This window comes from Callorhinchus milii, unplaced genomic scaffold (assembly GCF_018977255.1).
Source record: "Callorhinchus milii isolate IMCB2004 unplaced genomic scaffold, IMCB_Cmil_1.0 Scaffold2, whole genome shotgun sequence".
In the NCBI taxonomy this organism is placed as follows: domain Eukaryota; kingdom Metazoa; phylum Chordata; class Chondrichthyes; order Chimaeriformes; family Callorhinchidae; genus Callorhinchus; species Callorhinchus milii.
The window spans coordinates 14,237,218-14,262,361 of record NW_024704743.1 but is presented as its reverse complement, the minus strand read 5'-3'; the positions used below and the strand labels follow the sequence as shown (position 1 = coordinate 14,262,361).

Sequence of the window (25,144 nt, the reverse complement as noted above, 5' to 3'; positions counted from 1 at the left end):
GGAAAACTAATGCAGATTGATGTTTGAATAGGTTTCAGGAAAAGTGTCATGTGCCATTTACATCATTTTTGTCAGCAGAAAATTAAGGATTCAATTGAGTTGATGATTGCACTGAATTGAGTTGTAATAATTTAAACGCGCAGACTTATTAAGGAATTACTATGGAAATAATTTGTTTTTCAATCCATACACAGGCTGAGTGCAACATGGCAGGTGGAGAGTACTTAAATTTGAAATGCGGCACTCAAAGTAATTGCTGTGCTTTTGTAAATAAAAATAAAGATTATTTCTAGGCACAAACAGACAAATAGTTCCACTCATCAGGTGCTGACACAATTGTTGATCTTGTAAGCCTATAAGGCACCAATGTATTTAATGTTACCTTAATGAAGGCTGCACAGAGAACATTAATGACTTAAATGGAATGGCAAGACATTGGGGTCGAGAAGTTGAACAGGAAAGCCACAGAAAAAGTTCCTTCGGGATATAACATGCATCTTAGGCAAATAATTCAATGGAATCTCACATTAACCTACGGACATCTTCTCTGACCTGAGATCATCTATTATAATGGCACATAAGATGCTAAATGGGATTTACATAGAGTTACATAAACTGGTCAAGCACGGAAACAGGCCATTCAGACCAATTAGTTTGTGTTGATGTTTACACTCCACACAAGCCCCCTGCTCTCCTATTCCCCTCTCTTATATCTCTTTTTTTAAGTTTTCTCTTAATATGTTGATGCTTTAATACTTTAATACTTAATACGTTGATGCTTTTTAATTCAGCCACAGCTTCCAATGAACACATTCTCACCACTCTCTACATGAAGAAGTTCCTCCTAAACTCCCTATTTGATCTATGCTTAGGTACCATATATTTATACCCCATTGTATTCCCTTCTCCATCATGTATCAAAAGATAAAGATGGAGCCAGAGAAAGTTACCCTAGTTAGGTCAAGGCATCAGGACAAGAGGGCAAGGTTCACGGTAGTGAAGAGCAGTTCAAGAACAGAGATCAGGAAGTATTTCTTTACACAGAAGGTAACCAAGAAGGATAATTAAAAAAATCCTGGCATTTGATATATACCACTTTATCACATCTTTGAGACGTCTCAAAGCATTTACAGAATATACTGTAAAGTGAACTGACTATATATTTTGTGGCGAAACGTGGCAGCCAATTGCACACCGCTGCCTCGCAAGCGAGAGGAACTGGGTTCGATTCCCAGGCAGGGTGAAAAGTTGGGCAAGTTTCCTTAGTCCACATGATTCTGTTTACCTAGCAGTAAGTAGGAACCCGGTTGTTAATCGATTGGCGGATCCCTTCCAAACAAAAAAAAATTGGTCACCTACAACTGTTTGTTGGACACTGCTGTGCGCAATTCGCTGCCGCATTTCGCACACAAAATATAAAGTCAATTCACTTCATAGAATATTCTGTGAAATGCTTTGAGACGTCTCAAATACGTAATAAGGCACTATATCAAATGCAAGGATATTATTATTATAAATATCTGAAACATACAGACAGGGAAGACCCGAGGTTTGATCGGTGTTCTGATCTGAGTTAGCTGATCTCAGTTAGTGCACTTCCCTGGACTGGGGAGGGATTAATAATCAGACAAGCTTCTCATTCCTGATTGTCACTCAATCTGGATTGCCCCTGCTGGAAGATCCATCTGTGTGAATGTGGAGTGAGGAACAGATGTGGCAGTGATGCCCCCATGTGGTTGAATAGCCTGACACAACTCACCATCGAAGGTCACGCATGAATAATGGTCACCAGTGTATAATATGGTATGCAGCAGACAACCAACGCCCATGAAAATGTATACCCAGTAGAAGGAGAAAGATTGAAAACACCTTCAGTGAAAATTATCACATTGATTTAGAATCGTACACCACTTCATTTATTATTTCCACTCCCTGATGCTTTATTTGTGAGGTAACAAGTTTTGTGGAAATTTGATGACATTTTGATGAAAAAGTCAAGAAACTCTCTACACAACAAACAAGGGTTATGGAAAGGATTGTGAGAAGTCAGTCAAAAAACCTAGCATGAATATCACACAGAGAATTGATTCAAGTCAAATAACCTGCTCACAATTCAGAAGCCCTGCCTGTTGCTGATGAACAATGCAGAGGCGTTCATAAGAGAAATGATCAATGTGATAATGTTAGAGATGTTACGGTGGGGCAATCTTACTTTCTAATGTGTGCTATCCGGGTGCAAGTGTAAATGTGAGAAAAAAATCTGTGTTAATTATATACGGACCTGAAATATTCCAAGTTTTGTTAAGCTTTTTATTCAAGGATCAGAATCTATAAGACACCAGTGAGACAAAATAAGTGGCAAGACTTGAGAGCTAAATAGGTAGATTGAAGTCAAGTACAATAATTGATGGTTACTGGTCTTAATGTGCATTCAGTTAATAATAGCGTTTCTGTACATCAGGGGGAAACATATAAATGGTCACAGGAAGAATCTTAGTCTGTGAGCAGGAGTCAAAATAGCTCAGTGTTTGTTGCTTAGTTATTTTAATCGGGTGTGGATTGCTGGCAGTGTATTAGTAATCAGAAGATAAAGTGGGACACATTTTATAAATTCATGCTTGGTACAGAATTTCAATAGCGTAATGAACAGATGGAAGAAGTAACGCCAGATTTTACAGTGTAATGAGGTAGCCTTGTGCTAAACTGCAGCAAGGCCTGGATCACTGGGAAGCGGACAATATGATTCCTTCTTAACAAGATGTTCGAAACTTAAATGCTAAAATAACTCCTATGGTACTTTGCTTAAGTGGCCATTATTTCAGTTTTCTACTAGAGTATTAAAGGAAAAAATTAGAAAATTGCTGGCTTCCTTTTCTCATACATTCTTTCTACCAGCATCTATAATAATAATTCTTGTATTTGATATAGCACCGTATCACTTTGTTGAGACGTCTCAAAGCACTTCACAGAATATACTGTAAAGTAAATTGACTGGATATTTTGTGGGCGAAACGGGGCAGCCAATTGCATACAGCAGTGTCCCACAAATAGTCATGGATTGAGTGACCAAATAATAATTTTTAAAAACAAATAAATAAATAATATGGTATTATTATTATTAGCATCTGGCACATATACCAATCTCTCAGCTGGAGAGTGTCACCAAACAGCACGTTCCATCTAATGCACTGGAAACTATATTTTATAAAAGGTCTCATGAATCTGACTGAGGATTCTAGCATATTTGCAAGCACTGATTCAAATGCAACAACAATGATAATATTGTGGAGTCGTGTAGTGGTTACAGCACTTGCCTCCCAAGCTAGAAGACCCGGGTTCAATTCACAGGCAGGGTAAAACCTCTGTTTACCTAGCAGTAAATCGGAACCCAGTTAGTCGATTGGCAGTTTGCTTTCTGGGGTTAATAATCCTTCAAAAAAAAATTGGTCACTCAATCCATGACTATTTTTGGGACACTGCTTTGCTCAATTGGCTGCCTTATTTTGCCCACAAAATACACAGTCAATCCACTTTACAACATATTGTGTTATAAGGTATTTAAGGGTTAATCGAAATAGAGTAAATATTTGGGTCATGGAATTTTTAAAATGTTGGTTAAGTGTTTTCTATTCATGGCTTTTTGTTACATTTTGTGAGTTAATGCATCACCAACCGGCTCCTCCACTCACCCTCTCACGCCTCGCCCATTCTCTCCTCCAACACCAACTGCGAGAAAATGCTGGACTTCCTTGAAACCAAAGTTGAGGGGATCCGCTCAGCTGCCTCTGCCCTTCCATCTACCACCCCCTCCCCATCTCCACCTCACATCCCGGTCCCTACCCATCCCTCTCTCCACACCTTTGAACCTGTCTCCCCCTCCTCTCGCATTGCCACCATAAACCGACCACCACCATAATACCGACCACCTGATCCCTCGACCCCATCCCTACCCCTCTCCTTACCTCCAGGCTCCACCTCCTTGCCCCCCTACTCAGAGATATCATAAGCCTCTCCCTGTCCACTGGCACCATTCCCACATCTTCAAAAACAGCCATCATCACTCCTATCCTTAAAAAACCCTCCCTGGACACATCCCTGCTCTCAAATTACTGCCCCATCTGCAACATAAAGCCCTGGAATGGCTCTTTGCTTCCCAACTTCGCTCCTTCCTCTCCCGCCACTCCTTTCATGAACCCCTCCACTTGTGTCCCTGTGCCGCCCACAGCACAGAAACAGCTTTGATCAAAGTGATAAATGGCATTTTGTCCATCTGCGACCAGGGCTCCCTCTGCTTCCTCGTCTTCCTTGACCTATCTGCTGCCTTCAATGGCGTTCACCACTCTATCCCCCTCCACCTCCTCTCCTCTCACCTCAACCTTCACCTTGAATGGTTCAGATTGTACCTCTCACACCGTCTCCATTTCATCTCTACTAAAGGTTTCACTTCTAACCCCTGCACAGTCTTGTGTGGCATTCCTCAGGGCTCTGTCCTTGGCCCTCTCCTCTTCAATATCTATATGCTCCCTCTTAGTGACATCATCCGCAGACATGGGATCAACTTCCACATGTATGCGGATGACACCCAACTCTACCTCTCTGCCTCCACCCTCGACTCCAGGACCACTGCTGTCCTGACAGACTGCCTGTCAGACATCAAGTCCTGGATGAGAGATAACTTTCTACAGTTGAAAATCAACAAGACCAACGCACTCCTGATTGGCTCCCGTCAATACCTCCCCCACCAACACCTTCGGTTTATGGCTTTTTGGTGATGAGATTGTTGAACTCGTTCCCTGAAGCAATGGTTAATCAGAGAGTGTAGATGCATTGAAGAGGAAGCTAGACCTTCACATGAGGGAGAGGGAAATAGAAGAATACGGGAGTGAGTAAGAAATGGTTTGGGACGAATGGCCTGGTTCTATGCTGTACATTCTTTGATTATTGTACTACCCTGGGTTTATGGGTTTCACAAAATGAATGCACAAAGTGCAATTCACAATGAGTAGCACATAGCAGACGAGAGCGGGGAGTCTAAAATACCCACTGCTCACAGCTGAAGCATCTATGATGTTATTAAATTCAGTTAATTTCATTCTGAAACTTTCATTAAATACGTATCCTTCAAATAAATTTGCCACGGGATGCTTTTGAGACCTAGTTTAAATTAAATTGTTACATTTGAATAAAGGTTCTGCGGGTATGACTTTCTACAATTTAATTTTTGAGCATTTTTGAGCTCTTTTTCACTGAATTTAAAGAAATAAATGTAATTTATTGCAGAGAATTTATTTGTGTTTCAAAGCTAATGTAGATAGTTTCAGTGAGCTACAAGAACTATATATTTACTTGAGAAATTCTGCGTTGTCATTTCAGTGAATACAGTTGTTTATTTCTAACACTTTACTGAATTAATTTGATTTCTCAGTCACATTCCCTGAGACATCAGGCTGCCTGTCACAGAGAGGATCGACTTCAAGATCCTCACCCTTGTCTTCAAATCCTTCCACTCTTCTGCACCCCCCTACCTCTCTGACCTCTTCTCTCTTCAAAACAGTACCCGTTGTCTTCGTTTCACTGGGTCTTGCCTCCTCCTCGTCCCCCCAGATCCATTACTGTGAAGCGCTCTTAGAAGCCGTCCGGCATGGAGGGCGCTATATAAATCCAAGTTGTTGTTGTTGTTGTTGTATTGGTTTACACTTTAATAACATGCAGGTGGGATGCACATATGGAACTCTCAGTCTGGTTTGGGTTCTGTTAAGCATGGGTTAACATACTTAGTGGGTTTCCACATCTGCATCCATGTGTATTAGACACCCACCAGACAACAAAAGGAAATCAAGCACTATTCACTCAAAATAACAATTGTTTCATTACTCAATAATAATAATATTGCATAATCCCAATATAAACAAAGAAAAAAAATTACTGAGAAGTGGATTTGTGGGTGAATGCAGCAGCCAGTTTGTGTACAGCAATGTCACGCAAACAGCCATGAAGTGAATGACCAGTTTTTTATTTGAGGGATTGTTGGCCAAGACACTGGGAGAAACTCTCTTCCCTTTTTGAATAGTGACATAGGATCTTTAGACCGACAGATAGGACCTGGTTTAATATGTCTCATGTGAAGGACGGCACCTCTGACAATGCAACACACCCTCAGCGCTGCATTGGAGTGTCAGCTTAGTCTACGTGAGTCCAAGTCCCGACATGGAGCTTGAACTCACAATCTTTTGACTCAGAGGCGAGAGTTAGCCAGGCTGTACACCAATCTGAATCAGTAGTATCCCACAAACACCAATAATTTACAATACCTTACATATTTACATATATATAGTGCCTTTCATGTCAGGAGAAGGACTTCCCAAGGTGCTGAACAATCAAGGGTTTGCACCTGAGCTGGTGCTAGGGCCTGAGTGGGTGGGGGGAAGTGGGGTAGATAAGGGAAAGAGGCCAAAAATGCAGTCAAAGAAGAAGGTCTTGAGATGGACCTTGAAGGAGGTGAGGGAACGGTGGAGGTGAAGGGACTCCAGGATGGAGTTCAGCAAGTGGGTAGACAGCCATTGGTATGAAGAGTGGGGATGGGCATGAAGAAGGCTGATGCGTAATGAGCAAAGGGAGTGGCCGGGTTGGTAGGGTTTGAGGAGGTGCAGAGGTAGATGTAAGACTATGAAAGGATTTAAAAGTGAAGACAAGATTTTCAACTCAATCCTCTGGGGGATCGGGAGCACTGTAGCCGAGCGAGGATGGGCTTGATGGGCGTAGGAGAGGAAACAAGGTGCAGAGTTCTGGATAATCTGAATTTTGTGAAGGAAAGAGGTGGGTAATCCAGCCAACAGAGAGTTTGTGTAATCCAGCTTGGATGTGATGATTATGTGTGTGGATAAGGACTCAGTGGCCTTAGTGGAAATGTAGTGGCGGAGCCAGTCAATGGGGAAAAATTAGGCGGGTCAGAGCACAAACATGGGTTGTAAAGGACAGTTGAGAGTCAAACTAGTCACCAAGTTTCTACACTGGCTCCACAAATGTGGCATCCATTTAGATTGATGCCTAAGGTGAGAAGGCGCTGATGGGAACCAAGCAGGAGGATCTCTGTCTTTTTGACACTCAACTGGAGAAAGTTAACTCTCATGCAGGACTTGCCTGACGGGCAATCAGTCAGGACAGCAGTGGTCCTGGAATCAAGGATGGAGGTACAGAGATAAAGTTGGGTATCATCTGAATACATGTGGAAGTTAATCCAATGTCAGCAGATGATGTCACCAAGAGGGAGTATGTAGATATTGAGGAGGAGACGATAGAGCCCTGAGGACATTGGGGAGGGGGGCAGGAAGAGAAGCTGTTCAAAGGCACCAAGTGGAGATGTTGGGATAGGTAAGAATGAAACCAGGAAAGGACAGAACCATTGAAGGTGGAGCTGAAAGTGGAGAAGGATAGAGTGGTCAGTAGTATCAAAGGTGGCAGAGAGATCAAGTAGGACAATAAGGCAGAGAGAGCCCTGGTCACAGATAGAGAGAATGTCATTGATCACTTTCACCGGGGCAATCTTGGTGCTATGATCCAGTATCTATTAATGCAGTGATTTATTGTTTTCTTTTGGGAGCTTTGGATACAGGAGAAATATTGGCCAAGAAACTAGAGAATACACCTGTTCTTCTTTGAAATAATGAGAATGGGATATTTATTATCCCAATGTACCCCATCTCATTATAAATTCAAACAGATGCCATTTAAAATGTGCGTTTTGAGAGACAACAGCAGCAAAAAAGCATTACAGGTAAATTGGATTGCGTGATTTATCTATATTCTTGTTTTATTTAGAATGTCAAACGTCAGGCAACTAGAAATTTGAATTGTGATATCTATGGCAAATTCAGCATACCTTTGGCAAATTATCTATGGCAAATTATAACCTTTGCTCCCCTACTGCAAGTCTGAAGGTTGTTTTACAATCTTCTATAACAAGGTGAAAGCTGCTTCATAGTAAAACATGAAAGGTTTTGGTGTTCATTCTGTATTTATAATAACCCATGCTAGATATCAGAACTATGCATTTTGAAACTACATGACCTTTGAGCAAATCTGTCTTCTTTAACTTGTGTTGTAACAGTCTTGACTTACCAGTTACCATTCTTAATGTAACAACAGATAGTGAAGGAGGCATTTTATCTATGATAGCAGTTAACAAAACTCATGCCTAGATGTTTGTGGGTTTGTTCTTGATTTCATCCATGCGCTGATAACTACCTGCTTGTCAAGCAACTGTGAGAGCTACAAAATTGAATGTTAATTTTTGTACCAGGAGAGATTACCCACCTCCCCCTTCGGTAACAACAACAACTCGTATTATGCATTCATATATATTGTCCTTGGTCATCTCTAATGTTGTTGTAACAATCTCTGAGTCATTCTCTCTGAGTCATTCTTAATATAACAGATAGTGAAGAAGGCTTCTTAGATATCATTTGCCCATTAAAGATAGAGCAATAAAGTGGGAGCAAAATGGAAGGATAGCGGCAAGAAATTACAGAGGTTAGGGGCTGAAGGCACAGCCACAGCCCTGAGACACGGAGCCAGTGGAGATTGGTGAGGTTTGGGTGGATGGGTGTGTGGAATTTGATATGGGTGAGGATCTCGCTAGCGGAGTTTTGGATGAGCTGGATCTTGTGTATGGTGGAACTGGGGAGACCAGCGAGGAGTGTGTTTGAGAAGTTACCTCAAGGCGGTATGTGACAAAGCTGTGGATGAACCATCAGCAGGATTTGGTAGTTTAGCGTCAGTGGCGGGCAATGCAGTGGAGGAAAGCAGTACCCAATATGAAATAGGAACAATAGCTGGTGATCAAACCACACGCCAAGATTTCAGTGATTCCAGACTCACAGGCTCAGTGAGTTTGAGAGAGTAGCTGGGGGAGGTTGAGGAGGTCGCAAATGTAAATTTATATTGTATTATATCTTCAGGAATGTCAACAGTAATTGTGACGAACTCTGGGCTGGGCTCTGCTCAAGCATTACTAGTATTGATTGTGTAGTCTGTCCAATGGGACCTGTATTATCTTACAGAAGAGAAAAATGATTTGTTTCATTACTACTCCAATGTGTGAGAATTAATTATGATAGCAGAGCTTAGCAACAAAGCGCTGTTGTGTAGTGAAGGTGGCACAGACAGAGCAACCGGTTAAACATTTCAAGAGAAGAGCAGAACATTTCGAGAGGCTTCATCAAATCAGTTCAGTGACATTCAAATTAATAATGACTGCAAACAGCAATTAAATCTTTCCTGCTTATTCCATTTTATTTTATTCTGCTTCTGAAAAGACAGGTGAATTAGGTTCAACAATTCAACAAGTCTGATCACCGTCAGAGCTTTAAAATTAAACACTGAAGATACTGCTGAATACGTGCCCGACTGTATGCAGCAATCACACTCTGCCTCAGTTATAACAAACTGTAGGAGCTTCCATGTTAGTTTGCATTACAAATAAACAGCCCATGTGTATTTCAGAGTACCTTGTGTAGTCAGGCAAACCGCAACATCAAACAAACTCCAGCACACAAGAACAACAACATACATATTTACAAACTTCGACCAAGTTGCCTTTTGTCAGTATAGTTATATAAAAGTAGAAAAGTATATTTATGTATAAAAATGCAGAGCACTGCAGACATTAAGGACATGTTAGAGGGTCCAAATGTGATTTTCCATTGTAAGCACATGGTGTCAAAGTGGCTAAAGAGGAGAGGAAAGAGATATTTGATTTAAAGATCTGATATCAGAAGCTTCTGACTGTCCAGCGCCTTGGGAAATCCTCCCGACGTGAAAGGCGTTATACAAATGTAATTTTGTTGTGTCGTTGTTCTTATGGATGTTAGCAAGGTTAGAGAGTTACAATTTAAAAAAAATATAAATCATACAATTACTACAAACAATCATATCAAATATTACTTAGACACACACTTAACTGCTTCTAATGTTTCTTTCGCATTGGAGATATTCTATACTGGCAAATCTTGAATGGTTGGTTGCCACATATGTGTGCAGTTAGTGGTTCTAAATTGTCACTTTCTTCCTAATGTCTTTGTTTCCTTCATCTGTTTCCACTCACCCTCTTCCACTTTATAAAGATGTTGCAAATGAACCTTTAACACAACTATCTGTTAAAATGCTTAAATAGGCCTGTTGTGTACTTCCAGGATTTGCTGTTTTTAAACCTATCTATAAGAAGCAGGTCAGTTCACAGTTTCATGATTAAGGGCCAGTCAATGCTGAAACCTCTGGAATTGCCTTCCTCTACCACTCTGTCTCGCCCTCTCTCTTTCTGTCTCAGATCCTGCCTCATTGAACACACCTATAGTCATCTCCCCTTTTCTCCCTTCTCCCCTCTCCCTTGCTTACATCTCACTCTGTACTTATAAAACTCTCTAAGATGTTACCCTACATGAACGGCATTATAGCAATCAAGTTCTTGTTAAAATCATACTGCTGAATCCCTCATTTCCTGGCAATGATGACTCTTGAAATGTGCCTCTAAGTTTGTTGTCATTTCTCCCTTTAGGGTAGGGGTGTTCATCTTGCCCCCCAATTGGATCCAATGGTGCTGGAGTACGTGCTGGGCTGTGTAACGTTTTTTCGGATCCACCACCAGAAGTTTGCTGATGAGTCCCTTGACGCCTGAGGAAACCAAATCCAGAAACAAAGTCATTCAACTCATACCGCCTACTGGCTAACCACAAGCACAAGACCTTTAGCAGCTGAGGATTACTTCAAAATCATTTCCTATGACAGTGGGGGTCATGGCTTCTTAATATCTCAACCTGCCTATAACATGGGCGTGATAGCCAGTTTCACTGGCTCAGTTAGTAGCACTTGCACCTCTGAGTTAGAAGATTATTGGTTCAAGCCCCACGTTATGATTTTGAACTCATATAGTCTAGGCTGTTACTCCATGGCAGTGATGATGGGAGTGTGTGCTGCATTGTCTGGAGATGCCAACATTTGGATGAAATGTTAAACCAAGGTGCTGTCTGCCTATTCAGATGGGCATTAAAGATCCCATGGCACTGCTCAAAAAGAAAAGGGAGTTTCTCCTGGTGTCCAAGCCACCAATCCCCCAGATAAAATTGTTCATCCTTTTCATGGTTGTTTATAGGACATTGCTGTGGGTAAATTGGCTGCCGTGTTCATCTATAAATACACATCAGCACACTTTCCAGTATATCCTGTGAAGCATGTTGATATGTCTTGTTTCAGTGAAAGATGTTATGTCAAATAAAAGTATTCTTATTCTTATTACTAGAAACAATCCAGCACAATAACAAAGTGCATTATAAACCCTGGCAGACACTGACAATTGGCAGCCACTTAGCTAAGTGTCTACCTCACACACATGAAAATTCATTCTTTCTGCCAATTGGAGAGGAGGAAGGAAAGTTAAAACTGTCACTCAATTTTTGGACTGCAAAATAGTCTTATCAATGAGCCTGCCATATGGTTTTGGAGTTCTTAAGGTTGTAACCAGTTGAATTAGTGTAACAGCAATTCAATCCTGTTTGAGCAACGCCTTCAAAAGAAAACTGAACAAATTAGGCAGTGGAAGCCAATTCAAATAAAATCCAGCTGCAAACAGCAGGAGAGATACGAATCTTAAATATGGTATTTAAGATTTCAGGGGCCAAACATATTGAGGTTCCATATAGAGTAACTAGGTTCTGTCACCTTGTGGCAAGGCCAATATCAGCCAGTTTAATTGTCCTGTTTCCATTCGTTCTGCTGGTTACACAACCTAAATAATAGAGAAATAATACTTGCCATCAGAGATGTTGTCCCAATATGGAGAAAGGAATTCATATTCTCCAAGCTGGATGATTTCAAATAACTCCTCCTGATCTCGCTCCAGACTGCGAAACGGAGGAAAGCCACACAATAGGATATACAAGATCACTCCTGTGGCCCACATGTCCACCTCTAACCCGTAACCTAGCAAAAGAATAAAATCAGTGAAATGAATGATGTTTGTCTTCCAATAGATAAAAGTTGAGCTACTGCACAACAAGCAAATATTAACCACAGTTGAGAATTACAGCAGCAACGCATTGACCTGAAAATGACAGCAACACTATTCAGCATAAATTTGTAGCTCAAGGATATTGTTAAACTATATTCTTGGCCCAATAGCTCAATTCTGCAGCCTGACTCAATTGGCAGCACTTGCGGTTCTGAGTCAGAAGGATATGGGTTCAAAGTCTCAGGTCAAGACCTTTTGATCATAGTCCAGACTGGCACTCCAATGCAATGCTGGGGAAGCACTGCAATTTTGGAGGTGCCATTCTCCAGATTATAACTTTAAAGAGAGGACCTGCCCGCCTATTCAGATGGATGTTAAAGATCGCATGGAGCAATTTTAAAAGAGAAGGAAATTTCTCCCAGTGTCCTGCTCAAGAATCACCCAAAGTTGGTCATTGACTTCATGGCTGTTCGTGGGGAATTTCTGTATGCAAGTTAGCTGCCATGTTCACCTACAATTATATATGTGGATGCAACCATGGATCCATTTGACATTGCTCTAGGTACCTGTCTCAGATAGGATTTCAGGAGCCACATATGTCGGGGTTCCACATACAGTAAATATCGGTTCTGTCACCTTCACGGCAAGACCAAAGTCCGCCAGTTTCAGTGCTGTGTTTCCATCTGCATCGCACTGAACCTGTCAAGAACAACAACTTTCATTTATATAGTGTCCTTCACACCAGGTACCATTTCAGAGACCTGTCAAAAAGATAATACCACAAAAACATGAAAATCACAACAGCTTTCAGTTACACATTTACTTCTCATAAAAAAAACCATGAATAAGTTAAGAAAACAACAACAACAACAACAACTACAACTTACACTTATACAGCACCCTCCACGCAGGGTAGTGTCTCAGAGTGCTTAACAGTGGCGGAGCCTGACTCCGAGCCGGGGTGGTGGGAGAGGTGGCCGTAAGCACAGTCGAAGAGGAAAATTTTCAGGAAGGACTTGAAAAGGGGGAGAGAGGGGGCAAGGCAGAGGGACTGAGGGAGAGCATTACAGAGTTTCAGGGTGTAGTGGCTGAAAGCGGGACCTCCGATGGTGGGGCGGAGGGTGCAAGGGACAAGCAGGAGGCGAGTGCCAGTCGAGCGGAGGCACCAGGTAGTGGATTGGAGAATGAGGAGGTAGGGAGGTGCCAGGGCGTGAAGGGATTTGAGCACAAGTGTGAGGATCTATTTGGCCCTTGAACAAGACCAACTTGCACTTATATAGCACCCTCCACACAGGGTAGCGCCTCAGAGCGCTTCCCCTCCATAGCCCTCATCATTTATAATGATTTATAATTATATAATTATAATCATTTATAATTATAGTTGGGCTTTTCCAACTCCTCCCTCCACAGGCTACAGATCATCAAGAACTATGCAGCCTGTGTCCTCTCCCGCACTAGGCTCTGTGACCCTATCACCCCCATCCTTGCCCAACTCCACGGGCTTCCCATCACACAGAGGATACAGTTCAAGATCCTGGTCCTTACCTACAAAGCTCTCCACAGTCTTGCTCCCCCTACCTCTCCAACCTCCTAAACCCCTACCACCCTGATCACGCCCTCCACTCAGCGGGCTCTGTCCTGCTTCACGACCCCGCCTTGCTCGCCCCACTATGGCGGGCAGGCCTTCCGCCATTCTGCACCCACCCACTAGAACTCGATCCCGCAGTCCCTCCATCTCGTCCCCTCCCTTGCCACCTTCAAGACCCATCTCAAGATCCTACTTTTCGGCCGTGCCTTCGATCTCCCTGTTTCCCCCCCTGCCCCACCCTGACCTCCAGCTCAGTCTGTAGTCTATAACTCTGTCTGTCCAGCACCTTGGGACGTCCTCCCAACATGAAAGGCGCTATATAAATGTAATGTTGTTGTTGTTATAAGTTATCACTTTTATCTTTGACTGAGCGCAAAATTATAGTCCACAACTATTGTGAGGCGCATGTGCAAAAGCTCACAGTGGTGTGGATAAGCTTATGTGATTAAAGGTGGGAGATGCAGTTTGACTCAGAGAAATGTAAAGTTATAAAATTCATCAGAAGAATGAGCAATGTGGACCATGTACTGAAAGGAAATATACTTTTAATAACAATCGTTACTTTTAATACAGTGCCTTTCACATTGAGAGGATATCGCAAAATGCTTTAAAGGATTTAGTATAAAGTGTAGTAACTGGGTATTTTGTAGGCGAAAATCAGATATTGGAACAGAAGAATAAACTAGAAGTTCGGTCAGTTTGATCTGAAATTTGTTTGTGGAAACAATGATAGTTCAAATTCTTATTGTCCTCAGTTTATATATCTTCATAATAAATATACCATAGCAAAGCACTCCACATATCCACACATGCTATAAACTCAACAAATTCAAAAATATAACTATCATTTCTCAAACATGAAATCATCATCTTATCCATGATTTCTTTCAGTCATTTATACTGTTAGTACGTATGAGTATTTTTAATTAAAATTATTTTTTTCAATCCACTTCTTTCACCTCATTTTCTGATTCTTCAGGTTCATTCTGATATGGTTAATTCCTTGCAATATAACAATAATAATCCTTGCATTTGATATAGCGCTTTTTCACATCTTCTCGACATCTCAAAGCGCTTCACAGAATAGACTGTAAAGTGAATTGACCGTATATTTGTGGGCAAACGCGGCAGCCAATTGTGCACAGCAGTGTCCCACAAACCGTCGTGGATTGAAAATGACCAATGTATTATTGTTTTGTTTTTTGGAGGCATTATTATTAGGCGTGTGGAGTAAAGAAACTTGCCCAAGGTTTCAACCTGCCTGGAATTGAACCCAGGTGTCTCGCTTGCAAGGCGAGTGCTCTAACCACTGAGCTACAGGACTCCACTCCTTATATTTCCTTCTTTTACAAAAATCTGGCAGAAAATTGATATTTGCAAATCATTTTGAAACGTGTTGCAAATCCCAATATTTAGACTGCATAATAATATTGATGCATTTGATGTAGAGTCTTTCACTTTGGGAGAATATCTCAAATTGTTTTGCCAATGAACCGAAAGGTTGTGGGTTGAAGTCCCACGTCGGGACTTTGAATTCACAGTCTAGGTTAATTCTCCAGTACAGTGTTGTGTAGTGCCGCACTGTTGGAGGTGCTGTCCTTCAAATGAGGAATTAAATCAAGGTTCCATCTTCCCTGTTCAGGTAGACATTAAAGATTCCTTGTCAGTTTTCGAAAAAAACGTGAGAGTTTCTCCCAGTGTCCTGCCAACACTCCCCCAGATAAAATTTGTCATTCACTTCAGGGTTGTGTATGGGACATTGTTGTGTGCAAATTGGATGTCATGTTCGCTTACAAAATACAGTTACTACACTTTACAGTAAATCTCATGAGGTGCTTTGAGATGTCCTCCCAACATGAAAGGCACTATACCAAATACAAGGATTATCATTATTGTTACTTATTATTCCAATTTAAGAACAAATCTTATCTTCACAAAATAAGCTTGTAAACGATAGCTCTGTAATTTTACTTACTTCTGGTTTGGCCTTCCTCATTTTTTTGAATCTTGTTCATCTTCCACATACCAATGGATTGGCCCAGTTACCCACTGTGGGGAAATCACAGTGACAAAGTCCCTTTAAGACTTTAACATGATAGGCTTTGTAATTTACTATGTGAAAGAACCCAATGTTCTTTTAACTCCCATGACTTTTTGCTTCACTAAACAATATTCTATGAGATTCTGTGCTATTCTACACCATCACCCCATAGGAGCAATAATGAAGTATAGCAGCAGTGGAGGTCAAAGAACACAGAATGTAAACAAGAATGGATGGTGCCAGAGGAGCCAAATAAATCCGTGCATTCAAAGTTCTGGTAATTCACATGGTGTTAGCCTTAAGGCTGATAACCTAAAATTTAAGATGACATAGAATCTGGAAAATTCTTGAATTCAGACTCACTTTGGAAAAGAGTTTTTGTTATGTAATAAATGCAACTGTATAAAAGCAGCTTCCAAACTGAACTTTAACATTTTCCAAAATTCATCATGAGACGACAATTGTCTTCAAGCTAAGAGCATGGCAAATTTTAGGCTTCAGATGATTAACAATCCATTCAATATTTGCTCTTCATAATTTTCAAATCATCTGAACTCTTCATTCATTTCAAATATACGGTTAATTCTAATCAATTTTGCTAAAAATTTCCAAGCAATCCAAGCAATCAGAAAAATCAGCAGGAATCGAAGGCAATTGCCTGCTATGTAGAAGATAACTGTATTCAAAGAGTGAGGAAGACCAAATCTAACTAATGTAGGCAATGTAAATTTCTGCCTCATTTATTAACCCTTTAAGTATCAATGGACACTATCGCAGTAGTTCCCCGAAATTCTTCACTTTCCAACTCATTGGTATGTGAAAGATAAATGAATAAGGAAGAATGCCACATTGATAATGATAATAAAAATAATAACAATAATAATATTCAATTTCGATATATTCATGGGTCAGTGGATATTTGTCATTACAGTTCGTCTAGACCCGGGTGGTCCAACTGGGCTGCATCCAGCCGCGGGCCAATTTCATCTGGCCCACCTGTTCCCTCCATAACCCGTAAATAGTATGTTATGATTCTGGAATAGAATCACTGCTTATGTGGTCCCCAGATGTTTATCAAATAGGGCATCTGGCCCTCAGCAGCCAAAAGATTGGACCACCCTGTCCAAAAAACTAAAAGTTTAATTGACATGCTACTTACCAAAAGATTTTCTGGTTTCATATCTCTGTGTACGATGTTCTTACTGTGGATATATGCCAAGGCCTTGCAAAGATTGGTTATCATGAAGGCGGCACATTGTTCTGTAAACTTAACATTTTCTGTAATTGCGTCAAATAGGTCCCCTCCATGAACATACTCCATAATGATGTATATCTCAGTATCACTTTCAAACTCTTCAATAAACCTCACAATATTAGGATGTGAAATGCTCTTTACAATTGCAATCTCATTTTTAATCATATCTTCTTTTCCTTTTATCTTTGCTTTATCTATGATTTTCACTGCGTACCACTCTTCTGTATTCCTAAGCCTGCATTCCTTTACTAAAGCAAAGTTGCCATCCCCAATAGTACTGCCAATCTCATAATAACTCTCGATTTCTCTCTGAGGTATGGTTTGTTGTGGTTTTGATGTGAGCATATGTGTTTCCCTTGACTGAGTATCATTGTCTTTTCTGATTATAATTTTTTCTACAGCAAAAGTACTCGGAGGTTGGCTTTGAGCTTCTTTGCATCCCATATCTTTCCACCTTTGGTCTTCTTTATTCCTTAGCTTTTGTTGTCCACAATATTGTTTTCTTTCATCCTTTTGATTCTCCTGTTTTGCATTTTTATAGTTTTCATCTTCTTCATTCAGTAAGCCTTCTGGATGATTATATATTTCTTCCTCTTCATCATTATCTACCTGTTCATGGTATCGCAGTTTCCCATTTTGCCACCTTTCAGATTCCACTTTCACCAACCTGCTCCTGTCTTTCAGTTGCTTCTTTTCCTCTTTTATATTATTTAGCGGCTGTGCTCGCTCAGCATCCAACTTCTTCCCTCTGCTTTTCCTTGTGTATTCTCTTTCTTTCTCTTCAACCTCATAAAGCAAGTTTTGATCACTTCCCTTTTCCCTTTTCTCTTTTTCCCCTTCAAGTTCTGGGACCCAAAATCTCTTGATTTCATCTTTTGTTCTTCTGCACTCACTTCTGCATGTTCCTGTGTCATTCTTGATCTCTCGTTTCATCTCTTCTTGCTTTTGCTTCACCTCTCTTTTATTGATCTTACACTTTTCAATCTCTCTGTCAGCATTAAAGCTTGGGTTTTTTTTCTGTATCCTCTCTTTCTCTTTTTGTTTCTCGGACAGTTCTCTTTTCTCTCTCTCGCTTCTCTCTTGTTCCCATTTCCGAGCCTTTTCTCTTTCTTGTTTTCTGACTGTGGCTCTGACTTTCTCTATGTTTTTAGCTATTTGTCTTGCAGATTTAACACTGCCAATAGGTTTGGAAAGCTCAGGCTCATCTGCCTTTGATCCCTTCTTATCACTGCATTTGTTATAAGGTTTCTGAGACTGAAACCATTGTTGTTGAATCAGGCTCTGGGCACATGGACTGTCAGGATAAAGTTCTTCTAAAACGTCCTGTACATCTACCATAGTCAACTTCTCTCTCCCTGCAGCAATGAACATATCATCTCCTCTGAAGAAGTCAGAAACACTTCTTATTTCTTTCCCTTTCAAAGTGTACAGCGTTTTCACTGATTGACTTTTCCAGCAGGGATGACCCAAAGCTTCTGATATATCAGCAATAAGCTGTTCAAAGGTCTGCATACAGCGTCTATTCAAGAGAATTGTTATCTTCTTGTATGGTTGCCTGCCTGCCTTTACCACTGTCACTACCTTGGGTTTTGCAGGATTAATCTCTGAATGGATAGTGTGATTGTTGTGGACTGAAGTACTGTGACTAGTTGGTGCTAACAAAGATTTTCCACAAGTGCCACGTCCTCCTGGTGGATACGTGGCTCGTAAACTGTTTTCCTGAGACTCGCTGTTTAAGTCATTCAACAGGCCATCGAATGAGGCTTGTTTTTCTGTAGAAAGAGTAAAACAATTTAATCTGTTAAACAGTATTACACTGACTATTTAAGGAATTCACGAGATCAGTTTGGATAAAATAGATCCTTTCATCCCTCCAAAATATAGGCCCAGCCATCCTCTGATCCCAACATTTAACTGAGTTTTAAATGAGTCCACCACACTCCTGGAAACCTGTTTCATATCTTTGAGGTCCTGGGAAAGAAATACTTAGTTAGAGATTGTGCCAGGAGGAATACGATTTTGGGAAGAAAGAAAGATCCAATGATCATAAGAATATTGATAAAACAGAGTGAGAGTGGAGAGTGCCATTAAATGGCAAGAAAATGTACTGCCTACATATCTTTCATCTTTACTGTAGTGATTTGCACTCATGTCGGACACTGAAGCATCTGGCAATGGATCCTCGTTCAAGTCCTGCTACATCTTGTCTTGTCTTATTGATCAACTATTACCCTTTCTACTTGACATGGTTTCTTATTGCTATTCCTCTGAAATCCTATGCTAATGGATATGTCCATTCTAACGTGAAAGGCACTGAAAAATAATCCTTCCATTAAGAAAGCAACTTTAACAACAAATTACATTTGTATAGCACCTTTCACATCAGGAGAACTTTCCCAAGGCGCTGGACAGTCAGGGATACACACACAAGCTGGTGATTGGGATCAGGAGGGGTGGAGGGCGGGGAGGGTAGGGGTGTCTGAAGGCACAGTCGGAGAAGAGAGTTTTGAGACGGGTCTCCATTGAAGGAGGCAAGGGAGGGGGCGAGGTGGAGGGACTACAGGATGGAGTTCCAGAGTGTGGGGGGCAGAGAGGCTGAAGGCCTGCCCGTCAATGGTGGAGCGGCAAAGGTGGGGGACGTGAAGCAGGTCAGAGCCTGCTGAGGGGTGGGAGCAGACAGATTAGGAGGTCACAGAGATAGGGGGGAGCAAGCCCGTGGAGGGCTTTGAAGGTGAGGACCAGGATCTTGAACTGTATCCTCTGCGTGACGGGAAGCCAGTGGAGTTGGGTGAGGATGGGGGTGATAGGGTCGCGAAGCCTGGTGCAGGAGAGAACATGGGCTGCAGAGTTCTGGATGATCTGCTGCCTGTGGAGGGAGGAGTTAGGGAGGGCGACAAGTAGGGAGTTTGCGCAGTTGAGCCTGGATGTGATGAATGCGTGGATGAAGCAGCCCACAGAACTTTGCAGTTTTTAAAGAAATAATAATTTGTTCAATCCATGATTGTTTCTGGGACACTGCTGTGCGCAACTGGCTCCCAATTGGTTTTGCCCTACAAAATATGCAGTCATTTCACTTCACAATATATTCTGTGAAGCACTTTGAGACATCTTGAAGACATGATAAAGCACTATATCAAATGCATTATTATTATTATAATAGTGCCAAAATAATGTCACACAACCGACTCAGTCTTTCCTTTGAATCTTCCAGAGTTGAATAAAAATCTCTAAATATATTTTTCTAAACTCGTCTCCTACCACCCAGTACAAACAGCAGAAATCAACCTTCAAACCTTAAGACTCCCAACGTATCCCTTCAGAAAGAATTAATGAACTGCATCTCAGATGCACTAATTTGCAATGCAGAACAGTGAACAATGAGATACATGGAGGGAAAAATAAAGTCAGTAGTAATTCTCCAGTTTCGTCCAATAAATGCAATAAATAAAACACTTATGACTGAGATGTCTGCAATGATTATTGCTTTTAAAAGAATTACTTTCATCCATCAGAAAAGATAAAGTAATGTAGCAAAATAATAATAATCCTTGCATTTGATGTAGTGACTTATCACATCGTTGAGATGCCTCAAAGGGGTTGACACGATATACTGTAAAGTGGATTGACTGTATTTCGTAGGCGAATGCAGGAACAAATTTGCACACAGGAATGTCCCGCAAACAGCCATGGAGTGAGTGACCAATTTTATTTGGGGGATTATTGGTTAGGTCACCGGGAGAAACTCCCTCCTCTTTTTGAATATGTATCAACAAGTGAAGAATGCTCAGAATCAACACAACACACACTGAATACAGTGACTACTTTATCCTTCAAAGCATTGACATTCGCAACTACACAGGGAAAGGCTGCAGCAAGTCCTGTATCCACACGGTAACTCAGCCTTTGCAATGACGGTTCATGAAACATTCTTTTCACAATCGGTGTTTAAGCAAAGCAAGTCTGGAGACAAATTAAAAATTATTTTAGAAGCTAGACTGTTCACCTCAACTATCTGGGCCCTTCAAAATACTGCAGGTTTCTGTGTACTGTAAACTTTGCTGTTAAAAATTGACTTGTTCGGATTCTCCTAACTATTAGCTGTTAGCAGGCAACGAGTTGCAACTCTTGCAGGGCAACATGAGTAAGAAAGATAATCTTACTGATGTTATTGTGGGGGAAGATATTTTTTTTTTTAAAAATTGCCTGGGGAGGAGGATAGTTTCATTCTTTGAAATTACATACTTCACAATTTCAATCTTAGGATAGGATGATCTTAAGAAGAAAAAAATACACAGATTCTACAGTGAAGCTCTTTGAGATGTTCTTTCAACGTGAAAGGCCCTACATCAAATGCAAAGATTATTATTATTGTAGTTCTGTAAGTGAGTTATTTTTAAAGACAAGCGCTGAATAAGTCCAGCTTGTTTTCCACATGAAGGCCTTGTGGAGGCATTTTTTAAGAGATTACTATCTTACTACCTATTGTATTTGCTTCCTGTTGAACTATTTGCCACCTCAGCTGGATCCACCTTCTTTTGTGTCATTCCTCATCAGTGTGAACATGGGATTTTCTTCTACTGTAATTAGCAGCTACAGCTGAAAGCTCAGTGCATCTCTCACTTCATATGCAACCAGTTCACAAAATGTTAGAGCACACAATTTCACATTTCACAATTTCACATACCACATCTGTTCCTCACCCTTGTATTCAAGTCCCTGCACTCCTCTGCACCTCTCTACCTCTCTGACCTCCTCTCTCCTCAAAACAGTACCCGTTGCCTTCATTCCTCCGGGTCTGGCCTCCTCCTCGTCCCCCGAGTCCTCCGCTCCCCCCTCGGCAGCCGTGCCTTCAGCCACTATGCCCCGAGGCTCTGGAACTGCCTTCCTCACTCCCTTCGTCTTGCTCCCTCCCTTCCTACTTTCAGGTCTCTGCTGAAGACCTTTCTTTTCGACCGCACCTTTCGTCACCTTCCTCCCCCTCCCCCTGGCTCTGCTACTGTGAAGCACTCTGAGACGCCGTCCGGCGTGGAGGGCACTATATAAATCCAAATTGTTGTTGTTGTTGTTGATGATGACAGACCAGCCAGCCTGCCTCATTGGCAAGACTTGGAGAGACAGAACAGGTTAGGGATTCTTCCCATTTGGCTGCTGTTAATATTGCAAGTCAAAACACTAATAGATAGTTTGTTTACCCAGCAGTTAGTAGGAATCTGTAGTCAATTGGCAAATTGCTTTTCTGGGGGTAATAATTCCTTCACAAAAAAAATTGGTTACTTCAATCCACGAATGTTTGTGGGACACTACTATGTGCAATTGGCTGCCATGTTTCGCCCACAAATTATACAGTCAATTCACTTTACAGTATATTCTGTGAAGCGCTTTGAGATAAGTCGCTATATCAAATGCAAGGATTATTATTATTAGAGTGTCTTCCTAACTGGTCAAGCAGTGGGAAGCCTTGTCAGACAGTATTTTCGATAGCAAGCTATGCAGTTTTAGTTAATTAAACTCCAGTATTTTCAACACACATTCTGGGAGTCCCAAAGTCATGGATATCGTCAACCTATGCCTAATACTCTCCGGATTAGATAAGCAGGGTGTGTCCCTCCAGGGAGAGAGTGCACATTGCAGTCGAGACACCGGGAAATGTCCATGGGTAAGTGGCATAAATATGTGGAGCTCTCAGTCTGATTTGGATATACTTAAGCAGAGTGAAGGGTTTCTGCATAACCCAATGATCAAAAAATTAAGGTCTTGATAATGTAACTTTTATTGGAATTGTGTCATTAGCAAATCTAGCTCAGACACAAGTCATGTACACGGTACAAAAGTAAGTTAGTAAGTACCTTTACTAACATGGTCACATTATTCTTTGTATCAACAATTATAACTTTTCAGTACTTTCTAAATGTTTGCCTGATGATCTTTAAATGTATTTATCCTAACTTTTGTGCCATATCTATCAACCTTAAAACTTTGATCGAATGGGTTAAAGCATCTGCTTTCTACTGATGGCTGGAGACTAATAGAAAAATGGTTGGTTAAAAGGCTCTCTGAGCACTCATGTGAAATAGAAGAGATCAGCCTGGCTGTTCCGGCATATATAGTAACAACTCAGATCTGGTTAATTCAATACAGTTAACATAAGCCGGGAGTAGAATCCTTTTTCTCTGCATAAATGACACTACAGTGTATCAGCCTGTATTTGTTTTAACTTCAATTAAAACTTCTGTGTGAAGTACACAATACAAACACATTGTATTTTTCAAGTGCATTGTGACATTTCACTAAATACCAGATAAATGACACTAAAATAAATATTATAGTCCATTTTGACACTATTTTTGCCTCTAAAAAACAGCTCAAAAACATTACATTACACATTATTAAATTAAGCTAACATCAACTAATACAGTCATTCAGAAAGTACTGTTTTACATATTACTTTTACAGATTCATCAATAATACTTACAGGAGGTACTACGATGAATGCTTTGTACAGTATTAATAAGAATTAATATCAAAATAGTAAAGTAATCCCTTAGTAAGCAAAATGTAGACAATGATTTGAATTGAACTGCTATATAACTCACCAAAGCATTTCCAGAGATAGTGTGAGGTGGTGCTAGCAGGATATATGCCATCATGCACTACTGGCATTGGACAATGGTTATGAATCGCTGGTTTAATACTACTTCTAACTATTTACTGTCAGCCTTTCGCCACTGAAATGTTCTGTGATCTCCCCCACCGTTCACAACTGAAACCTCTTCAGAGTTAGCAAGACACTGAAGTCCACAGAGAGGAAAAACCCCACAAAGAGCACTCTTTGTTCCACTGTTGGAAGGTGGCTAAGGAAGCTGGAGGCGGAGTCTGGTATCCTGCTGGAATAAATTCAGAAAGTGCCAGGCAACAGAATTGCTGGCTTGGAACAATGCAGTACAAATCAGTCGACCACATTTATTTGCAAAGAGTTTAAAAGAGGGTTCAAAAGTAACCCGGCAACAGTAACAGCCTGGACACTTGCGACAACTGGGGATTTGACTTTTTGTCTGAAACAACACGTAGCAGCTTGTGAACGTGTTGGGAACGGGGAGAGGGTTTGCCGAGTGTAGAAATGGGAACTGGAGTAAATCCTGTTTTGAGATGTCAGAATCAGAACGTTTATACTTATGGGGAGAATTACAACACTCCCAAAAGGGGGGGAGATAAAAATAATAATAATATTATTAATAATCCTTGCATTTGATATAGCGCCGTATCACATCCTTGAGATGTCTCAAAGCACTTTGCAGAATATATTGTAAAGTGAATTGATTGTGTATTTTGTGGGCAAACCACGGCAGCCAATTGCGCACAGCAGTGCCCCACAAACAGTCGTGGATTGAGTGACACAATTTTTTTTGTAATTTACTTGGAACTCATTTAGTCACATTTAATCAAAACATATCCAATGTGGTTCAATCATTTGAGCACCACACCAAACAACAGAAGTGCTAGGTTCAAATCCCCTTTATTTAGCCCTTCACTCTTTCAAGTTTGATATAAAAAAAGTAATATGCTAACAGATAGGGTGGACAGCTGACATGCTTTGTTGCTACATGAAAACATTTTAATTATTTAAATAATATAAATATAATAATCCTTGCTCTTGACATAGTGCTATTCACATCTTCTAGACGTCTCAAAGCACTTCACAGAATATGCTGTAAAGTGAATTGACTGAACACTTGGAGCAAAACACGGCAGCCAATTGCGCACAGCAGTGTCCTACAAACAATCGTGGATTGAAGTGACCAATTTATTATTGTTTTTGTTGAGAGATTATTATTAGGCGTGCAGAGTGAGGAACCTTGCCCAAGGTTTTGCTCTGCCGGGAATCAAACCCAGGTCTCTCGTTTGCGAGGCGAGTGCTCTAACCACTGAGCTACAGGACTCCACTAAATGTTTTGTAAAAAAAATTCCTTTACTTATAGTAAATTAATGGGTTCACTCAGAAAAATATATATTTAACAATATAGGCTAAAAGTTTTACACAAAGCAAATCCTATAGCTGTCAGATTTGTTTCAAGCAAAGCTGCTGGAACTCCATCCTGGATACCCACCCCTCTCCACCCCAACCCACTCACCCACTCCCTTTCCACTTTCAAAGCCTGCCTTAAAACGTACCCATCTGACCATGATTTTGGTGAACTTTCCCCTCCCCATGCTCTTCAGCTCCCAGATACCAGCTTGGATGCCCAACCAGCAGTGTAAAGC

At 40.9% G+C, this 25,144-nt stretch overlaps 1 protein-coding gene across 1 annotated transcript; it reads right to left on the bottom strand.

The window, feature by feature from the left end:
• Positions 1-9,809: 9,809 nt before the first annotated feature.
• On the bottom strand, positions 9,810-23,545 carry dclk3 (doublecortin-like kinase 3). Its single transcript, XM_007904093.2, has 5 exons — positions 23,479-23,545; positions 16,790-18,657; positions 12,568-12,700; positions 11,806-11,973; positions 9,810-10,668 (listed from the first exon to the last, which is right to left on the bottom strand). Exons 1-5 carry the CDS (start codon positions 23,543-23,545, stop codon positions 10,472-10,474), a joined length of 2,433 nt encoding a protein of 810 aa, XP_007902284.2. The 3' UTR covers positions 9,810-10,471.
• Between the last annotated feature and the right edge of the window lie 1,599 nt (positions 23,546-25,144).

What these genes read in the sequence shown, in the direction of transcription:
- dclk3 (XM_007904093.2), bottom strand. Translation starts at nt 23,545, where the DNA reads ATGCCAGTAGTGCATGATGGCATATATCCTGCTAGCACCACCTCACAC. An exon ending in CTATCTCTGGAAATGCTTTG is followed by an intron (nt 18,658 to 23,478) that starts GTGAGTTATATA and finishes CTCTTTCTACAG; the next exon opens with AAAAACAAGCCTCATTCGAT. An exon ending in TGAAATCCTATCTGAGACAG is followed by an intron (nt 11,974 to 12,567) that starts GTACCTAGAGCA and finishes TTCTTTTGCTAG; the next exon opens with GTTACGGGTTAGAGGTGGAC.